Here is an 18,260-nt window from a genome sequence, read left to right on the forward strand (position 1 = left end):
CACTGTTCTCTCTTGCATTATATGAGCCGTAAGCCTTTAGCTTTAAGTAATTCATGTATATGTTGGCTCCCATATCTTTAGTAATCCATATCTCTAAAAAATGACCTCACTCTTTTTCATCACCTTACCATATGTCTTATAACACTCTCTACATCTTCTTGGGGAAGGGAAAGGTCATGTATTAGATTTACTTACTCACTGGACACTGGGCTATGGACTGGTCATGAGGTTGCAGCATGCCGTTACAGAGCTGCTGAATCTTCATAGACTTGTCCCCCTAGTGGATGAACAGAAAATTACCGCAATTCAGATGTCCACAATGCTCTGTTTTTCTTTTATATAATAGCATAGACATGCTGAATATTAACTGCCAGTGGTGACTCTGTTCCTCCCACAGGTTGATAATTGGGAGCTTGCACTTTGCCGCACAGGGTTCAAAACCTCCAGTTGGCTGTTCTATATTGTTTCTGTAGAGCACAAAACAAACACACGTAAATAATTTAAAAACAGACCAACTTGCCATAATGGACACAGGGCAATTTGTCAGTCTAAAGCACCATTCAAAGATAATCCCATGCAAAACAACGAAAAGCAATTAATCCTTTAAAAGGCTCCCAGCACCACTCATCAACCCCTCACACCCCCACCCTACCCCCCCTCCAACCCCCACCCACACTCCCACATGGCCCTGTCTCTCTGAAGTGCTCGGTGGAGGTAATGGATAGCAGAGGGCAGCCCTACATGGATTTAGCTCAGACGGGATCAAAGGGCTGCAATTAACATTCAAAACCCCTAAGCTAGTGTTGAGTTTAAACCATGTACAGTACTCCAGCATCCATATTGGCTGACTGGCCCGGCGGGCGGTTGGATATGCTGTAGGTTTTCTGGGATGTGGGCCCTGTATAGCTAGCGGTGTGCTGTCTCTGAATACCCTCTCTCATCTCTCTCAGAAGCCGCACTGTGGGAACTTTTAGTGTGTTATGTCTCTCTGACTTCAATAACTAAACTTATTTTCTCAGCACCTCAACCTTGAGATTCAAGTATGCACATCCCTCCATCCGGTGCCCATATTGCAACGCACTTTGGTTACATATCAGGCATATATTGTGGGCAGAACTGCACATGCACAGGGCTGCACGACACCAACCTCGTTCCAGCTGCGAGAACACAACACATGATTGGCACGATGGATTCGCAACACACCGCATGATTGGCGTGATGTATTCACACGTCAACTTTTGGTTGCAGAAGGGGCGGAATATGTGTAGACGACTGCCATGTTTGCGTCAGAAAACTAAACCCCCTCCATTTCTATGGGAGATTTGAGATCCTTTGTGTGCTTGTAGTGTCTCCTCATTAGAAAGTCTCTGTCTAGAAGAGCTCCTCAGGCCGCACATGATGGCCTTCCTGGTGTTAACATGGGATCCTTAGGTATTCATGAGCCACATGAACGGAGTTGCTATTTTGGGCTTTGACACAGCAGGTTAACCATCTCCTAAGGACTGCTGCGTTTAATTAGCCGTTTAAAAGGGCACAACAAACTTGTTCATGCTTTTCTGAGACCTCGTGAAAGCGCTGCTAATTGATGGCTTCTCAAGGCGCCCTATAGAGGCTCTGAGAGCTCTGAGGGTCGTTAGCGACGGAGGCTTCTGTTACGCATTCTCTTTGGTCATTATAGCACTCTGCTATTCAGCTCCATTCAGTTGGGATGGTAATGAGAGGCCAGAATGGGCCACGATATTGAAAACTCTCATTTGATGTTCTGAGAGCGATCTTGAACCCAATATGCCTAACGTCATTCTGTCGTGTCCTTGAACCCAATGTGCCTAATGTCATTCTGTCGTGTCCTTACAGGAGCAGTACGTGTTTGTCCACGACGCCATCTTGGAAGCCTGCCTGTGTGGGAACACGGCCATCCCCGTGTGTGAATTCAGAGCCATATACTATAACATCAGCAGAATAGACCCGCAGACCAACTCCAGCCAGATCAAGGACGAGTTCCAGGTAAAGACAGAGAAAAAGAAACGAATAAAGGGGGGATGGGATGTAAGAAAAGAGAAAAGTGCCTGCCTCACATCCTGTCAGACAGCAGAGGTAGCGGCTGGGTGCTAGAGAACGAGACTTTTTTTCTTTTTTTCTTTCTTCGAGCTGCGAGGCAGAAGTCACTGCCTCATGAAAGCCTGTAGCCGAGCTGTTTCCTTTCATGGGGCCTCTTTCCCTGCGCACCTTCCTGGTGAAATGAGCACCCCCATCACTGGTGCAGGCACGAGAGACGTCTCAAATCTGTCATCTGTCCCGGAATTGTGTGATCCATCTCTCTATCACTCAACCAATCTTTCCACGCTTTTCTTTTTTCTTTTTTTCCCCCCTTTTTGGCCAACATTTTTTTCCCTTCCTGCTGCTTCCTCCTCTTTTTGATGCTCTTTCATGCATAAGAAATGCACAACTTTCACTTCAAGGTTTCTTCCTTTTGTTGAAACTGAAGGTGCCAGCAAGGAATGAGACTTTTTTTTCATCTGATTTTACAGAAACTTAAGCACATCGTCAGTTTGGGAACTCAGGTTGGCACTGCAGTAGTTAAAAGAGAAGCTTAGTTGACTAATGAATCTCTCTCTCTCCATCTCTCTCTCTCTCTCTCTCATCTCTCTATCTTTGCTTTTTCTCTCTCCTTCTCTGTCTGTCTCTCCCTCCCCAGACGCTGAACATCGTGACTCCTCGGGTGCGTCCGGAGGACTGCAGCGTGGGCCTGCTCCCTCGTAACCACGACAAGAACCGCAGCATGGACGTGCTGTCCGCCGACCGCTGCCTGCCTTTCCTCATCTCCGTCGACGGCGAGTCCAGCAACTACATCAACGCTGCCCTCATGGATGTAAGTTAGTCTACCCCCGAAAAACCCCACTGGAGCCTTGTGTCGCTACCGAACCAATGAGCACGCATAACACCTGAGTCTATGATAGACTATCCTTTAAGATGGAGAATAGACTATATTTTAAGATGGAGAATAGACTGTCCTTTAAGATGGAGAGTGGACTATCCTTTAAGATGGAGAAAAGACTATAATTTAAGATGGAGAATAGACTGTATTTTAAGATGGAGAATAGACTATCCTTTCAGATGGAGAATCTGTTAAAAGCCCCCAGGGGAGCTTCATTAATGCTGAAGCAATGCGTCAGGTACTTGTGCATATCATTAGGAGGCTGCCACTCCATGTGTTAGTGTGATGTCTGTATCAAAATATGGTGACCCAATTTGATCTCGCCCTCACGCACAGATTTGCGTGCCGTGCATTCAGATGGGCATGTTTTTTAATCACCCCGGGAGATTGCCAGCATTTGCTCATTATTTTGACTGACAGGACCAACCGCACAGCAAGAGAGCTCTTGTGTTGTTTTCTCCACTCTCGTCTCATAACAGGAGCAATTAGCTCCAGTGTTAATTGAAATTTGATTAGCCTGAGTCAGATGCTCGGATCGATTCTAGGTATTGGAATACGTCGCATTCCTGGCGCAGTGATTCCCCGTGGCAGTTTTATTACAGCCTTCGCTAGATGTGACGTATAAATAAGATACAAAGAAGGCACATCATTACAAAAGCGAACAACAGCGCGCCGCAAATATGACATCCTAACAAGTCGCTAGGATGCGGCCTCGGCGCGGCCACGAGGCGTAGAGAAGGCGCAGGACGCCGGCGGCACGAGGCTCCATCAGATAAGCCGGGACACGCCGATGGATGAACGATAAGGGCGTGCTGCTGCGTGATAACGAGCGGCCGTAGCAGCGCTTCAAAAAAAAAAAAAAAACGACAGAAAACCTTGTTGCGGTATAACGGCGGCCTCGCGCCGAGCCTCCGCTCATCCACGGCCGCGTAATGAGCGGCGGGGATTCTCAGCGCCGATGAATCACCTGGCAAGGTTAACCCTCACCGCGCGCGTGGGCCAGAGCTGCTGCTGTTGCTGCTGCTGCTGTTGTGTCGTCCTTCGCTCGCCGTGAAGGGGTCCAGCGGCGGCTAGCAGTTTGGGGATGGGAGTCACGCAGCTGCCTGTTATCTCTTGTTCCCTCATCCCCTCCCACGCCACCACACACACAAACACACACACACACACACAAACACACACATATTCTTATACACACACACACACACACACACACACACACATACACACACACACACATTCCTACACACGCACACAGACACTCCCCGTATTCCCCGGCCTTTGAGCTGAAGTGTTTGTATATCGATCTTGCAGAGCCACAAACAGCCAGCAGCCTTCATTGTGACCCAGCATCCCTTACCCAACACCGTGGCCGACTTCTGGAGGCTGGTGTTCGACTACAACTGCTCCTCCATCGTCATGCTGAATGAGATGGACGCCGCTCAGGTATGGCCTGGGGAGGTGGGGGTGGGGGGAGGAGGGGGGGGGGAAGCAGGGGGCAGTGTGGTGCTTGAGGCTCAGGGTTGAGTGGATAGTTCACCATCTTTTTTGAAACAATTTACTCTGGCCTCAACAGACTCAGGATAAAAACTATTTTCTTAGTGTGCTCATTAAGTGCTATTAGTTGGTAGATGAAGATAGCGATTAGAACAGATGAATGAGTTACTTTTGAGGCTATCACTTAGCTTGATTACTCCATCCATGGATCCATTTGTAGTGACTGAAGAAATGAAATGAAGAAACGGCAAGATAATTTGAAACTGTTTCTGAGATAATTATTATCCAATGTGAATTTTAAAACCGCCCAGAGATAAGAAAGGATAATAAATTTGTACTATTTATATGATATTACTACTGCCTAAATACAGACAGAAATATAATTATGAAATATAATAAAAACAGAAGATTCAGGCAAAATCCTAGCCTACAATACTGAATCTGTAGAGGGACTAAAGGAACTGGGAGATGTTCTTTGAGGCCTGTAATTGTGACTTGAACACATTTAATGAGTCCATCTGGTCTTATGTGTGATTCAGTGCAGGCAGTGTCATTCCATCTAAACAAATCAAGATTTCTGGTCATAACAAGCCTTGGATTACAAAAGAGCTCAAACACTGTCTAAATTAGAAGAAATTAGCTTTTATTCAAGGAAACAAGCAACTTGTCCAAGATCTCAGAAAAGAGCTAAAGCATAAGATCGAGCTTGCCAAGCTTAATTACAAAGAGCAAAATGGAGTGGAGGTTCACCAGGGGAGATATGAGGGATGCCTGGAAGTGTCTTAACACCATGATGATCAGGACTTTGAGTGCTGGCACAGTCCAATGCCCAGATCCTGAATACTTTCCATGCCAAGTTCAACAATGCAGATCCTGCGGAAGGTTGGAGCCCACCCAACATGAGCCATTGCTCTGAATCCATCTGTGTGGAGGAGGAGAGCCTCCATCTTTACCCATCTCCATTCTACCAAAGCTCCTGGCCCGGATGGACTGAAGGGACCAGGACGCATTAAGGAGCGTGCACCTCAGCTACTGTAGCTGGTGTGATGACAGAACTTTTCCAGCTGTTCCTTCATGCCAGATTTGTATCCAGGCCATGGAAGGAAACTACCATCTTACCTGTCAAATCACCCAATCGTGAGCTGAGAATTATAAGGTTCTACAGTATCTCCACTTTTGGTTGAAATTGAGTTTTTGACATTATCTGATCCATTAGGTGTTTATTAATGCCTGTGTGGTGTGATTTCTGTAAAAAAAACATATTTTTTTAGTTAGTTATTAGTAAGATAAAAAGGTACTACATAACAGTTTTGCTAGCTATGTAAAAACGTTGATGCTCAATATCTCAGAACTACCCTAAACGGAGATAGAACCTTATAATTCTAAGCTTACGCTATGTCAAAGCGATGAATGACTTCAGACCTGTGCCACTTACCTCCGTCCTCTACACATGCATGGAGAGAGTTGATGCTTATGAACTCATCACCGTGGTCGGAGAGAGCTTGGACCATAGATATATATATGTATATATGTCTATGGCTTGGACCCTCTACAGTTTGCTCATAAATCAAAGCGAGCTGTGGAGGATGCCAGCCTGACTCTTCTGGACACTGTAACAAGACACCTTGACTCTCCCAACACCTTGTGAGAATATTATTTATGGATTTCTTATTTACATTCAATATACAGTGAACATCAACACCCTTCTGCACCACCTCCAACAGCTGCAAGCTATCCCAACTCTGATCCCACTCTGGATTAAGGAGTTTTTAAAGGACAGACCACAGTAAGGGTAAATGTGTTGAAGTCCACCGGCACTATTTGAAACACCGGAGTGCCTCAGGGCTGTGTGTTGTCAACTGTCCTATTCTTCATCTACAGTATATAAATGAGATCACCTGCAGCACCAATGGACTCAAGCTATTTAAGATGGCATGGTGGTCAACCTCACTGAAGATGACTCCCTGTCCACAAGCAGTACTGTATGTCAACACAGTGACACTTTGGTTCAAGAGAAGCTCACTGGAGTAACATCACCAAGACCAAGGACCTGTCATCATACTGTAGGTAGAAGTGGAACAGGTTGGAAGTTTCAAGTACTTTGGTACTTTGATTAACCACCATCTCACCTTCACCCTGCAAGTTGGCACAGTGTACATAAAAGCCCAACAGCGCATGTGTCATCGCTTTCAAGATTACATCTGGGTAGAGCTTCCTACCAAACAAATGCAAGAGAACGCTGGCTAGGATAGCCAGGAAAGCCCTTAAGATCATAGGCATTCCACACAAACAGCCATCTGATCTTTATGTGCAAGCAGTGGAAAGGAAATCCAACTTTATCATCCTGGATGCCTCCCACCCCCTACACCAAAGCTTTGAGCTATTACCATCAGGGAGAAGGTTCAGAGTGCCTCTAGCAAAAAAAGCTATTATGCAACAAATCCTTCATTCCCAATGCAATACATTGACAAAACTCATGACACTGACACATCACACACACTCTCTGCCTTCAATCAAAAGAACATTTTCTGACATGGCAACATATTAGACCTTAAAGCTTTTTGAATCTTTATCTTTGAAGTCGTAATTATGCTCAGAAGGTGAACTGTGCTTCATAACACATTCTAGTCTTTCTGAACTCCAGATATGGATATATGCAAAGGTCAAAGTTTTTTATTTAAAAAAGAAAAAAAAAATCCTTTCTGTGTTGGTCTAATGTTCATCATTATCAGACATTTCGAGGTTAATAGGCTTTATCAACCTATATATGACATGCCATAAATAATTCATACAACGCTATACTGTAGTGTAGCATGCTTCACACGTTGCCTGATGTACATCAGAAACATGTCTGCCATGGAAACGTGTCTCTGCAGTCTTCTGTGCTCAGTTGTGTTGTCAGCATGGCAGACGTGTTGCTAACGCTCTGCTAACGCTCTGATGGGAGGCGTTGTAATCTCACTCTGTCCTTTCCCTCTCCACAGCTTTGCATGCAGTATTGGCCGGAAAAGAGCTCCTGCTGTTACGGTCCCATCCAAGTGGAGTTCATCTCCGCAGACATCGACGAGGACATCATCAACCGAATTTTCAGGATTTGCAACATGGCACGGGTATGAATTATAGACAACACTATGTCTCTTCGTCTCTCCTCTCTCTCTCTCTCTCTCTCTCCCTCTCTCTCTCCCTCCCTCTCTCCCTCCCTCCATGGCTGGATGGAATTGAATTCCACTAGTGAGCAGTCGGGTGTTCATTGATTGGGCTGTCATTCGGTCACTTTATCGTCCAATGGTCCATGATAGGGACATCAAGACAGGCCCATTTTCCAGCGATCCGCTCCTCCTCCCAACCAGTCGGACGCCCCCGTGCCCAGAAACTTCTTATCTAATTTTCCGAAAGAAAAAAAAAAAACAAACGGCTGCGCTTGAACAGATTCCCCATTAAACAGACGTGTGGTTAAACAAAAAGGATGAAATGCAAGGTGACAGGTTGCTCATCATCTGACTGAGGCACGGACACGGTGGCAGCATCAGGACCGCTGAGCCCAAGCGGCGTGGCCAATCGTTGATTTGTGTTTATTTACTGGGCGGCGTGCGGAGCAGAGCGCAGCTCTCCGCACCACGGCCCTAAAGATCACTTAAGGCAGAGCATCTCACGCGTCTTTGCCTTTCATTTGCCACACTCTGCGTGTTAAGCAGAAATACCATCATCAGAGAGGCATTTGCTTTTCACGCCATCTTCGGCCTGCCAAAGGTGATCACTGCGACAGAGAGACTTGACGGCTGGATTGCTCACATTTCAGGATTTCTTTTTTTTTCCGTACGAATGAGCCAAGAGCTGTGTTGGTGCTCGTTAAGTCAAATTAAAGAAAAACTGGGAGATCTTAGTGCAGTGAAGAGAGGTCTTATATCCCCCTCACACACACACACACACACACACACACACACACACACACACACACACACACACACACACACACACACATACAGTACATATACACATAAACGTACAAGTACACTCAACCATGCATGCATACTTGTGCACACACCCTCACACTCTCTCATACATACAGTCTAACACACACACACACACTTCCGTCCTTGGGCTCTTACCCCCACCCTCTGTCCCCTAATCAGTCGTGACAGGGAAGATTTGCGAGGCAGCCAGCGACTCATCTTTCCTCTGTTTGTTTCCATGAAAGAGCTTGAGCATTCTAAATCTGCCATGAAATGGCTTCATCACAGCGCTGACAAAACCATGACATGGTTTGCTGTGCAGCAGAATGTACAGTTCCCACTCAACCCAACTAACTCCCCCCCTTCCCCCCCCAGCCTTCCAAGAGCAAAATAATACCAGCTGATGTCTTTGTTTCATGCACAAGGCAACCCTGCTGCACTTCACTTATTCCCGTCTAAGAAGGCAAAGGATCAAATATGTAGAAATAGTGCAAACAGACATGCGAACACAGTGAGTGTGAGTGCATTTGATAAGTGGTCATCGAGAGTGCTGTTGTGAGGTTGTCTTTAGAATTCAGCCAGTGATGACCAGAATTACGATGTTGGGGCTAAACATGACCGTACTTATGCTGGTGACATTGGTGCTGACGTGGTTGTTGGTGCTGACGTGTGCCGTAGACGTAGAATGATGTAGAATAAAAGAGAGGCAGACATTCCCAGCCACATTCCCCCTCTGGACAACTGCACTCATTGATGCACTTTTTTCTTACTGCACTCTACTTTTTAAAAATGTCCTAGAATTGTTGTTTCCTAGAATTCCTTAAAAAGCTTAAAATGTTTACCATGTTGTAAGTCGCTTTGGTTAAGTGTCAGCTAAATGTCATTGCCATTGATTGTTGGTGCTCCATGTTCCCGCAGCCACAGGACGGCTACCGGCTGGTGCAGCACTTCCAGTTCCTGGGCTGGCCGGCGTACCGCGACACCCCGCTGTCCAAGCGCTCCATTCTGCAGCTGGTGCGGAGACTGGCCAAGTGGCAGGAGCAGTACGACGGAGGCGACGGCCGCACTGTGGTCCACTGCCTGTGAGTGACCTTTCCTCCCTCCACACAGGGGCATATGATTTGAAGTTGTGGAGAGCAGTTAGCTGAGGAGCGTTCAAATTTGCCAAACAGTGGCGAACGTTGGTGGTGAACATGTTTTCTTTGAACAGTTAAATTGGAATGATTTGGTGTTAACCTTCCATTCTAACTGCAATTGAACTGTTGCCTTCATAAAACTCACATCCAGTTTCACTGTGTGTTCGCGGAGAACTACCCCTGCAGACTGTTTGCGACTGTTTGTAAACGTTCGCCAAAAACTCATGACCAACGGAAAACAGTTTGCAAACATTCGCAAATGTTTGCCTTAGTTGAATTTGAACGCACCTCAGCTGTTAGGCAGACACTGTTTAATTATGAGTTGCATAAGTTATTGGAAACTACTTTTGGTATCATCTTCAAATTCAACATTTTTTGATACATGATTGTTTTCTTGGTACATGACCATGTGACACACACACACAGGGGGAGTTGTCAGTTGTGACCTTCCTACGACTCGTCCAGGCTATGCACTATAGATTTCTGCGCTCCATGATGGAGTAGCTTGTGAACGTGTTAAAGAGGGTCTGACAGTATAGGGCAGTGCCCAGTGCTAACTATACACAGTACACTGGCAGCAAGTGTTAGCTTGTTAGCATGCTTTAATCTGTGACAGCTGGGCTGACGGTGCTGGTATGTCTGAGGTTTTTGTTAGCTTTTTAGACCAAAAAAGTTGCCTTCATTTGGACCCTGTCTAGATGTCTTTCAGGGAGAACAGACTGTTCAATTACATTCAACTTCAAAGACTTTCAAAGAAATTAATTTTGCATGAGTAATTGGCTGTGCCCGTGGCCGCACCCACAGTCTCTGTGTGTGTGTATCTCCGTCAGATTTGTTCTCATCGACGCACTCCTGCTCTAAGATTCATAATAGGAGAGACTGTGCTTCCTTTCTCACTGTATTCTAAAGAGGAAGACAGACCGTATGTGGGCAGGGGACATTGTTTATGAAAAGTAATAATTCCAGCAAAGCACGTTGCCAAGTTAGGCGTTAATTTGTATTCATATGTTGCTAGGGCAAACTGCCCACCATACCTGGCTCCTGTTCATTATGTCTTGGTATCTTCAATATACAGTATGATTGTATTAGTGAAATGTGACAAATAAAAACATCCATGTTTTGTTCTATTGAATGTTTCACATTTAATGATAATGGAGTTTGAAGATGGTATGTTAGTTAGTTAGTTATTGAAATAGTGCATTGTGTTATTTCCTGAAATTAGTCGTTAGTTGTGGGCTTGTTTTATTGTGTAGTTTGCCTGAAGCCAAAGCAATAAGCCCAAGTTGAAGGGGTCTAAAAAGTGCTGCTCCCCGTGATCAGGGCTTGTGCTGTGTGGAGAAGGCGGAGATCAAGCCCAAAGCAAATGAACCTGAAAATTAGAGATGCCAGCGAAGCCGCAGAGCTGGAAAATCTATACCAGGAACTGATTTCAAGAAACCGGCCCCACAGTAACTAGAACTGATTCGTTTTCAGTGTGAGCAGAAGGGTGTGTGTGTGTGTGTGTGTGTGTGTGTGTGTGTGTGTGTGTGTGTGTGTGTGTGTGTGTGTGTGTGTGTGTGTGTGTGTGTGTGTGTGTGTGTGTGTGTGTGTGTGTTGGGGGCTAGGGGTGGTGAGGGTGCATGTGGTTCTGCATGCTGGCAAGGACGACATTTCCTGTGTGTGTGTCTACATGCATACACTATCATGTGTGTTAGTCTCAGATTTAAGCAATTTTTTCCCTTTTTTTCGTTTTTTTTTTTCCTTCTTTTTAAACACACACAACATTGTTTTGTTGTGGGCCACTGATGCTAGTCCAATCAAGCTTTCATTGATTTTTGGCACCTTGCACCTATTTGTTTAAGGCTTCCTCTGGAACAGTGCCTTACAACCACCTGATTATTTCTCCCACACGTCAGTCTGAACACACACTCACACGCACCCACACGCACCCACACACTCACACACGCACACACACACACACACACACACACACACACACACACACACACACACACACACACACACACACACACACACACACACACACACACACACACACACACACACACACACACACACACACACACACACACACACACGCACACACACACACACACAATGAATGGTGTCAAACCTTAAATGTGTAGGGGGGCATTTAGTATTAGATGATGGTATTATCTGTAATGTGTTAATGAAAATATAGAAGCATTTAGCATGAGATGATGGTATTATCTGTAATGTGTTAATGAAAATATAGAAGCATTTAGCATGAGATGATGGTATTATCAGTAATGTACTAAAGACAATGTATAAGCTTTTTACTCTTTGTTTGTGTACCTTAAAGCCAGTTGTGAAGAGAGAGAGAGAGAGAGAGAGAGAGAGAGTAGAGTGTGCTGTAGGAAATATTCTCTCTGAGGGACTTTCTGTAATAAAGCTCTTAATTAAGGCGTTAGCTCCACTATTTGCATAGGCTTCTAAAGGCCTATTTGATGGTGATGCAGCATGAAGCAATGATTAGTTAAGAGGCTCTTGAAAGAGTTGCTGTTATCCAAAGTAGCAGTGGCTAATTTGGAATCAAAGCCCATTTTGTAATGGTTGATTCTGGGGACTGATATTAACTTTAAGCTCAGCATTCGCACATATTTGATCAGGATATTAACAGTGACGCCTATAAAGAAGAAAGATGCCATTTCATATCATTTTTCCCTTGTTAAAACATTTATGAATCCAGTTATGTTCCAGATTCACGACCCATTCAACTTTCTTTTTTGAAACATGCATCAAAGTCTCCAGACATGTAATAAAAGGCCATAATGAGAGTATGGCTGTGTTGATAGAAATGTGGAAACTCATTAACCAACGTACCAATGCTCCGCATTAACCCGTTTGTGTTCCATCTGCTCACAGAACCGGCGGAGGACGGAGCGGAACATTCTGTGCCATCTGTAGCATCACGGAGATGATCCAACAGCAGAACATTGTAGACGTGTTCCACACAGTCAAGACCTTGCGGAACAACAAGTCCAATATGGTGGAGACTATGGTGAGCAAAACACTAGACTGGGGATGGTAATGAGGAAGTCTTGAAGTTTAAAGTTGCAATAGGCAAGGGAACATCAGGCTGTACAGGTCAGACTTTTCAAAAGAATTATGTTATTACCGACAAGCCTCCATACTGTTTGTCCAGATAAAGAAAGGTGCCACAGATGCTGCAACAGATGCAATATTAAATTAAATATTTAGTGGTGTGGTGGTAGTGTCTGATGAGAGAGATTCTTTATTTAAGAGCATACTGCTGCCAGTTCTAACACACTTACTTTACACTGTTAGACTACAGTGTTCCAATTGTTATGTTTTTATGTTATGTTTATGTTTCTACATGTAGAAAATTAGAGCTTAGTATGTGCCGTAAAGTCCAAATCTACACTCTTAAAATCTATGTTGTCCCAAGCTGGACTTAGAGATGTGTTAAAAAAGCAACAAAAAGTTGTGCTGTGTGAATAACAAAAGCAATGTGTTGGAAACAACACAAACTGTGTTGTCCCTATCTGGACATGTGTTAAAAAACAACAAAAGTTGTGTTGTTTTCAACACATTTGTTTTAAGAGTGTATTTTTTTAGGAGTTTTTTTGTTTGTTGTTTAAAGATCCAGGTTGCATATTGTTACATAAACTGGTGCAATGCATATATGATAGGCTGGACTAATGTCATTGTCCTCTGCATTTCAGGAGCAGTACAGGTTCTGTTATGAGGTGGCCCTGGAGAGTCTCAACTCTTTCTGAGAAAGTGAGAGAGAGTTTGAAGAGACACTGACCCTCTTACTCATGTTGAACACTCAACGTTGTACAGAAGCACGCTGAAGAGGCCACTGCTCTGAGAAACTGTTCAAATAGAGAGACCATGCTCCTGTTGGACGAGACATGGCGTCTGATTTTATGTTGCAGGATAAACAATCTACATCCACTAAGGAGAAAAAAAATAAAGATAAAAAAAATACAAACCTTTCAACAAAAAAAAATGGACACTTACACTACACTTGTTTTCTCTTCTCTTATCTCCATGTCCAGCACCACGTGTGTATTCTGGACTATGATGTGATATTGTACAGTACTTTTTAGATATATACCTTGAATGTTCCCATCTGTGTAAAGACAACTAGACTAATGACTAAAGTGTATACATTACCACAAAGAAGCGCTCTGGATGCCATAAGGGGTGAACCAAAAAGACTATAGTTGAGCAATGTACAGCTTCCCAAGGGAAAATGAAGCTCAATTAAAATTTGAACAAGTGAAAAAACATGCCTAATCACAAATATTTTTCTTATTATAATGCTTTTGTGGTTCCTAAAATATGAAGTCATGGCATACGTTTTGTGCTTACACCCAAACGCACATGTTTTTTTTTTATTGTTATTATTATTATTAAGGGGATTTGAATAGTTGTTTGTATTGTTTTTGTTTGTTTTTTGGTTTGTTTTTTGGTTTGTGTCTGCTTTTAATTTCATATGTCAGTATTGTGGTATGGCCACCTATGCCAAGCTTGAGTAATGTTGCTAGTGTGGATTTGCTGCATCGCAAGTGTAAAGGTGGTTGAAGCTTTACTATCCCCTAACTATTGAGACGCCACAGGCAGTGAAAGGTCATGCCATTTTTTAGATACATCACGATTTTGTCTTGGTCATTTTGCACTTTATTTTACACATCCTTACCTCCAGTACTGAGCATTTACAGAAAAAAGGCAAGCCGTGTCATGTGATTGCTAGTGCCAATTGATATCGCACAGAAACACTCAACACTCAACCGGAACAAGACTATAGGTTCAAGATAACTACTGGTACTAAGGTAGGGAGACGTGAGGTAAGAATACTTGATTTGACTTTAACTCCCATTCATATCAGATGAGAAAAGAGGATACGCAACCCAAAAGAAAAAAACAAATCTCAAAACCTGTCACTTTTTTTCTACCCAGCGATGAAGAAATTATCATCTTGCGATTGGAACGCAAGCTCTCGAGTGACCTTTGCACGCTAACCGTGTTTTGACTGTGTTCTCTGTATATGGAACAGTTTTTGTACAGTAATGTTCCAGGTTTGTCCTTAGAATGTTTTGCTCAATATATACAGTACAGCTTGTCTAAGGTTAGGAAATGGAAACTGATCTTTCGAAGAAAAAAAAAAACAGTTGGTATTCTGAATTCTGGACACTGTGAATGATAATACTCTGAAGAATAGAGAAATGATTTAAGATAGGTATTTGAAAGTGTGGATGCACTCTTTTTTCTGTCCTTCAAATTTTCATACTGTGTCTCCACTGCCTGAATTATATTTTTATTTTCCTTCTATCTTTTTGTTGTATTTGAACTTTTTTTTTTTTTTTTGTCTAGCAAAGTGATATTTAGCATTGGTGATTTACTTGCCATGGTTGTTCTGTTGTTTGGAATTGTGGTAACATCAATAAAGGGACCAAAATGTTGACTGACACGCAACACGAGAGTTGAATTCATAGCCTTGAAATTATTGCATTTTTGATCATTGAAATGCATGACATGAATGGACATAGCATCCTTCTATAAGAGATGTATCATGAAGATGGTTGGCAGAAGTATTCTAGATGCCTTAACATTGCCCATGGGAAGCACAAACTCTATTCATTGATTTAGTGGGCACCTCTAATAAAACAAAGTGTAGGGTGAGTGAAAAAAGACACTTTCCTACACAGAACTACGTATTTATAGCTATGTTATAACCATGTTACAGTACAACACCACTATGAGAGCTGCAATACATATTAAAAGTCTCACAATTAAGTCTAAATGTTAATTTGATGAATCCCTGGCATGGAAATGTCTACATGTTAAGGATGTTCATGTTGGCACACCCATAGGTCCAGTTTGAGAGGATTTGAAAAGGCAGATGAAGTACCTGAAAAGTTTTGACATCAACCTTGCACATCATATTGTTAGGGGTTGATTGCATGTGTAGTAAATTAAAGGAAATAAGTAATTAATTACAGCTATTGTTACCAACCACTTGATATCTATGACTCATTGTTCAGAGGCATTCAAGACGCAAGCCTTTGAGCTGTAAATGTTATATTAGTGGTGAGGTGGAATTTGCATTCATATCAGTATTATAGCTTGTTTTTACTCATTATGTTCTTTCTTGTAGTCAAAGTATTCAAATTGTAGAGTTGAAAAAAGCTCAAATATAGCCTATTCTTTTGTTGCAGGGTGAAAAGAAATCACCTCCTAACTAGGCCTATTCAAGCAAAGTGATGTGTGTCTCATTATTGTATTACAGTAGAGTAAGTAAGTAAGTCTACTAAGTAAACTACCACGTCAGCAATATCGACGCTTTGATAAGGCTCATTCACCTTATGAGGACTAATAATGTATTCTGGCTACTGTTAGGATTTGCTGAACTGTAGCAGCATGTGAATAGGCCTACACATATGAGTACAGTATACACTGATGGTTGTCCTGGTGGTGCTTATGGGGTTGTGAGGGGTGTTGAGTTGGAGTAAGCCTGTACATGGAGGCACCCACTACTACCTCACTGGGTGTAAGAGGCTGATGTAAGATATGTTGGCACAGCAAAAAGGAACAACATATCGCACATTCTTTTACTGACAGGATTATGTCCTTTCAACTTCCCAGCGCTATTTGTGTGGCAAACTATTTGTTTGTGGCATGAAGCCACATACCGTAACACTTAAAAAAAAAATAAAAAAAAATGTACATAGGTCTTTTTGTCAGTGTTAAGGTTCAATATTCATTAGTCCTCTTTTCACAATATTGTTTAGGTACAAACAAAAGAGTTTGCATAAAATAGCCCAGGCCCAGGGGACATTGAGGCCCACTCATTGCATCTGTTGTGATTACCTTAACTTACCTTTGCTATGCTGCAGTAATAGCAGCAGTTGGACCCAAAGGTAGAGAGTGAATTGCTAATTTGGAAAGCTAATTCAATACTGTATTGACAGGGATGACCCAGTGAGCAACCATACATTGTATAACCTGATAAGCAGCCTCCTAACAGCCTGCTGCACTATCTTTATCAGAGGAGTATACTTGAAATATGCTTTAGAATCTTGGATGTTTTAGTGCTAGAATGTTGGCATCCAAACAGTTAATGTAAGCAGATAGCCCTGGTTATATGTAATGACCATTTTGCAACAATATCCGAAGCTGTAGGCTCATAGAGTGAGCCCTGTAAGTGGTAGAAACTGAAACATCAAAAGTTAGCACACAATGTTAGAACATAGTCAGAGTGGGTAAACCATCAGTAATGGCACGTGTGTGATATTTTAAACCATATTTAATCCTAGCAATCTAATTTATACACCTAACTTCTTGAAAGAGGAACTGGATATTATCACAGTTCCTTTTGTGTACAGATGTAGCCAAATTCAATCTAAGCATTATTTTCTGGAAGTATACATGCATGAAATGTATGCATCGTGTCCAAATTGTTTAAGGTAATAGCATGAATCATAACTGTGCTCACTCACACACTTCCTCCTCTGTATCTGGACTGCATTCCAGGAGGCCTTCTGGTGAACGGAGGGAGACATGCTCTACAGAATGGCCCTGGTGAATAAGCACAAGCCCTGGCATGGGTGCCATTGTGGCTACACATCCTGAAGGTGAATCTCAAGCACCGTGCACCAAATGCAGGAGACAAAAGGCAGAGCCCCTCTCTCTGAAGCACTGTTGTGGAAGCCAGAGAGCTTTAGAGCACTTTGTGGAGGTTGAAGGACAGTTCTTCTGTCCATTAGGCTTTGAAATCAGACAAGTGTTCAGAAACACAGACCTCTCAAAAGGAGCAGCACAACCATTCCTGTGTCCTTAAAACCTTTAACTTTGCATGAACTTAATAGCCTATACAAAGTTCTTACTGCTTTCTTTTTCATTAAAAGCATGGTGAAGGGAGTGGGTTATCACCCCACCTGGCCTTGTAAGCTTTTACTTGTACTTTATGCTTCTACTTTCAGAACTTAAGTATATTTTATAATGGGCTACTCGTCATACGTAAGTACTGTAAAGAATAGACAGCCTACTTTAAGACTTTTACTTAAAGGGATATTCCGCCATTTTTGGAAATACGCTCATTTTCCACCTCCCCTCGAGCAAAACAATCAATATTTACCTTGTTCCCGTTCATCCAGCCATTCTGTGAGTCTGGCGATACAACTTTTAGCTTCAGCCTAGCATAGATCATTGAATCGGATTAGACCATTAGCTTCTCGCCTGCTAGCTTCATGTTTAAAAGTGACTAAGATTTCTGGTAATTTTCCCATTTAAAACGTGTCTCCTCTCAAGTTAGAAAGTGCAATAAGACCAACTGAAAATGAAACCTGGCGTTTTTCTAGGCTGATTTGACATGGCACTACACTCTCATCTGGCGTAATAATCAAGGCAACTTGCAAACGTACCATAGGCGCAGTGATTCTTACGCAGCATCTGAAAATAGTCCCCATAGACAACAAGCAGTAGTAGTGCCAGTAGCTGCAAGTTGCCTTGATTATTACGCCAGATGAGAGTGTAGTTCCATGTCAAATCAGCCTAGAAAAACGGCAGGTTTCATTTTCAGTTGGTCTTATTGCACTTTCTAACTTGAGAGGAGACACGTTTTAAATGGGAAAATTACCAGAAATCTTAGTCACTTTTAAACATGAAGCTAGCAGGCGAGAAGCTAATGGTCTAATCCGATTCAATGATCTATGCTAGGCTGAAGCTAAAAGTTGTATCGCCAGACTCACA

The 18,260-nt window shown here is 42.9% G+C and overlaps 1 protein-coding gene across 1 annotated transcript in view; it reads left to right on the forward strand.

Annotated features, from left to right (window-relative positions):
- Positions 1-14,972, forward strand: part of ptprt (protein tyrosine phosphatase receptor type T) — a 178,959-nt gene extending 163,987 nt beyond the window's left edge. The window contains exons 26-32 of the mRNA XM_062545106.1: positions 1,855-2,004; positions 2,696-2,869; positions 4,247-4,378; positions 7,414-7,539; positions 9,301-9,464; positions 12,405-12,540; positions 13,226-14,972. Coding sequence (XP_062401090.1) covers positions 1,855-2,004; positions 2,696-2,869; positions 4,247-4,378; positions 7,414-7,539; positions 9,301-9,464; positions 12,405-12,540; positions 13,226-13,279 — 936 coding nt within the window. The 3' untranslated portion in view covers positions 13,280-14,972. The remainder of the gene's footprint in view (positions 1-1,854; positions 2,005-2,695; positions 2,870-4,246; positions 4,379-7,413; positions 7,540-9,300; positions 9,465-12,404; positions 12,541-13,225) is intronic.
- The last annotated feature ends 3,288 nt before the right edge of the window (positions 14,973-18,260 follow it).

This window comes from Sardina pilchardus, chromosome 9 (assembly GCF_963854185.1).
Source record: "Sardina pilchardus chromosome 9, fSarPil1.1, whole genome shotgun sequence".
Classification (NCBI taxonomy): domain Eukaryota; kingdom Metazoa; phylum Chordata; class Actinopteri; order Clupeiformes; family Clupeidae; genus Sardina; species Sardina pilchardus.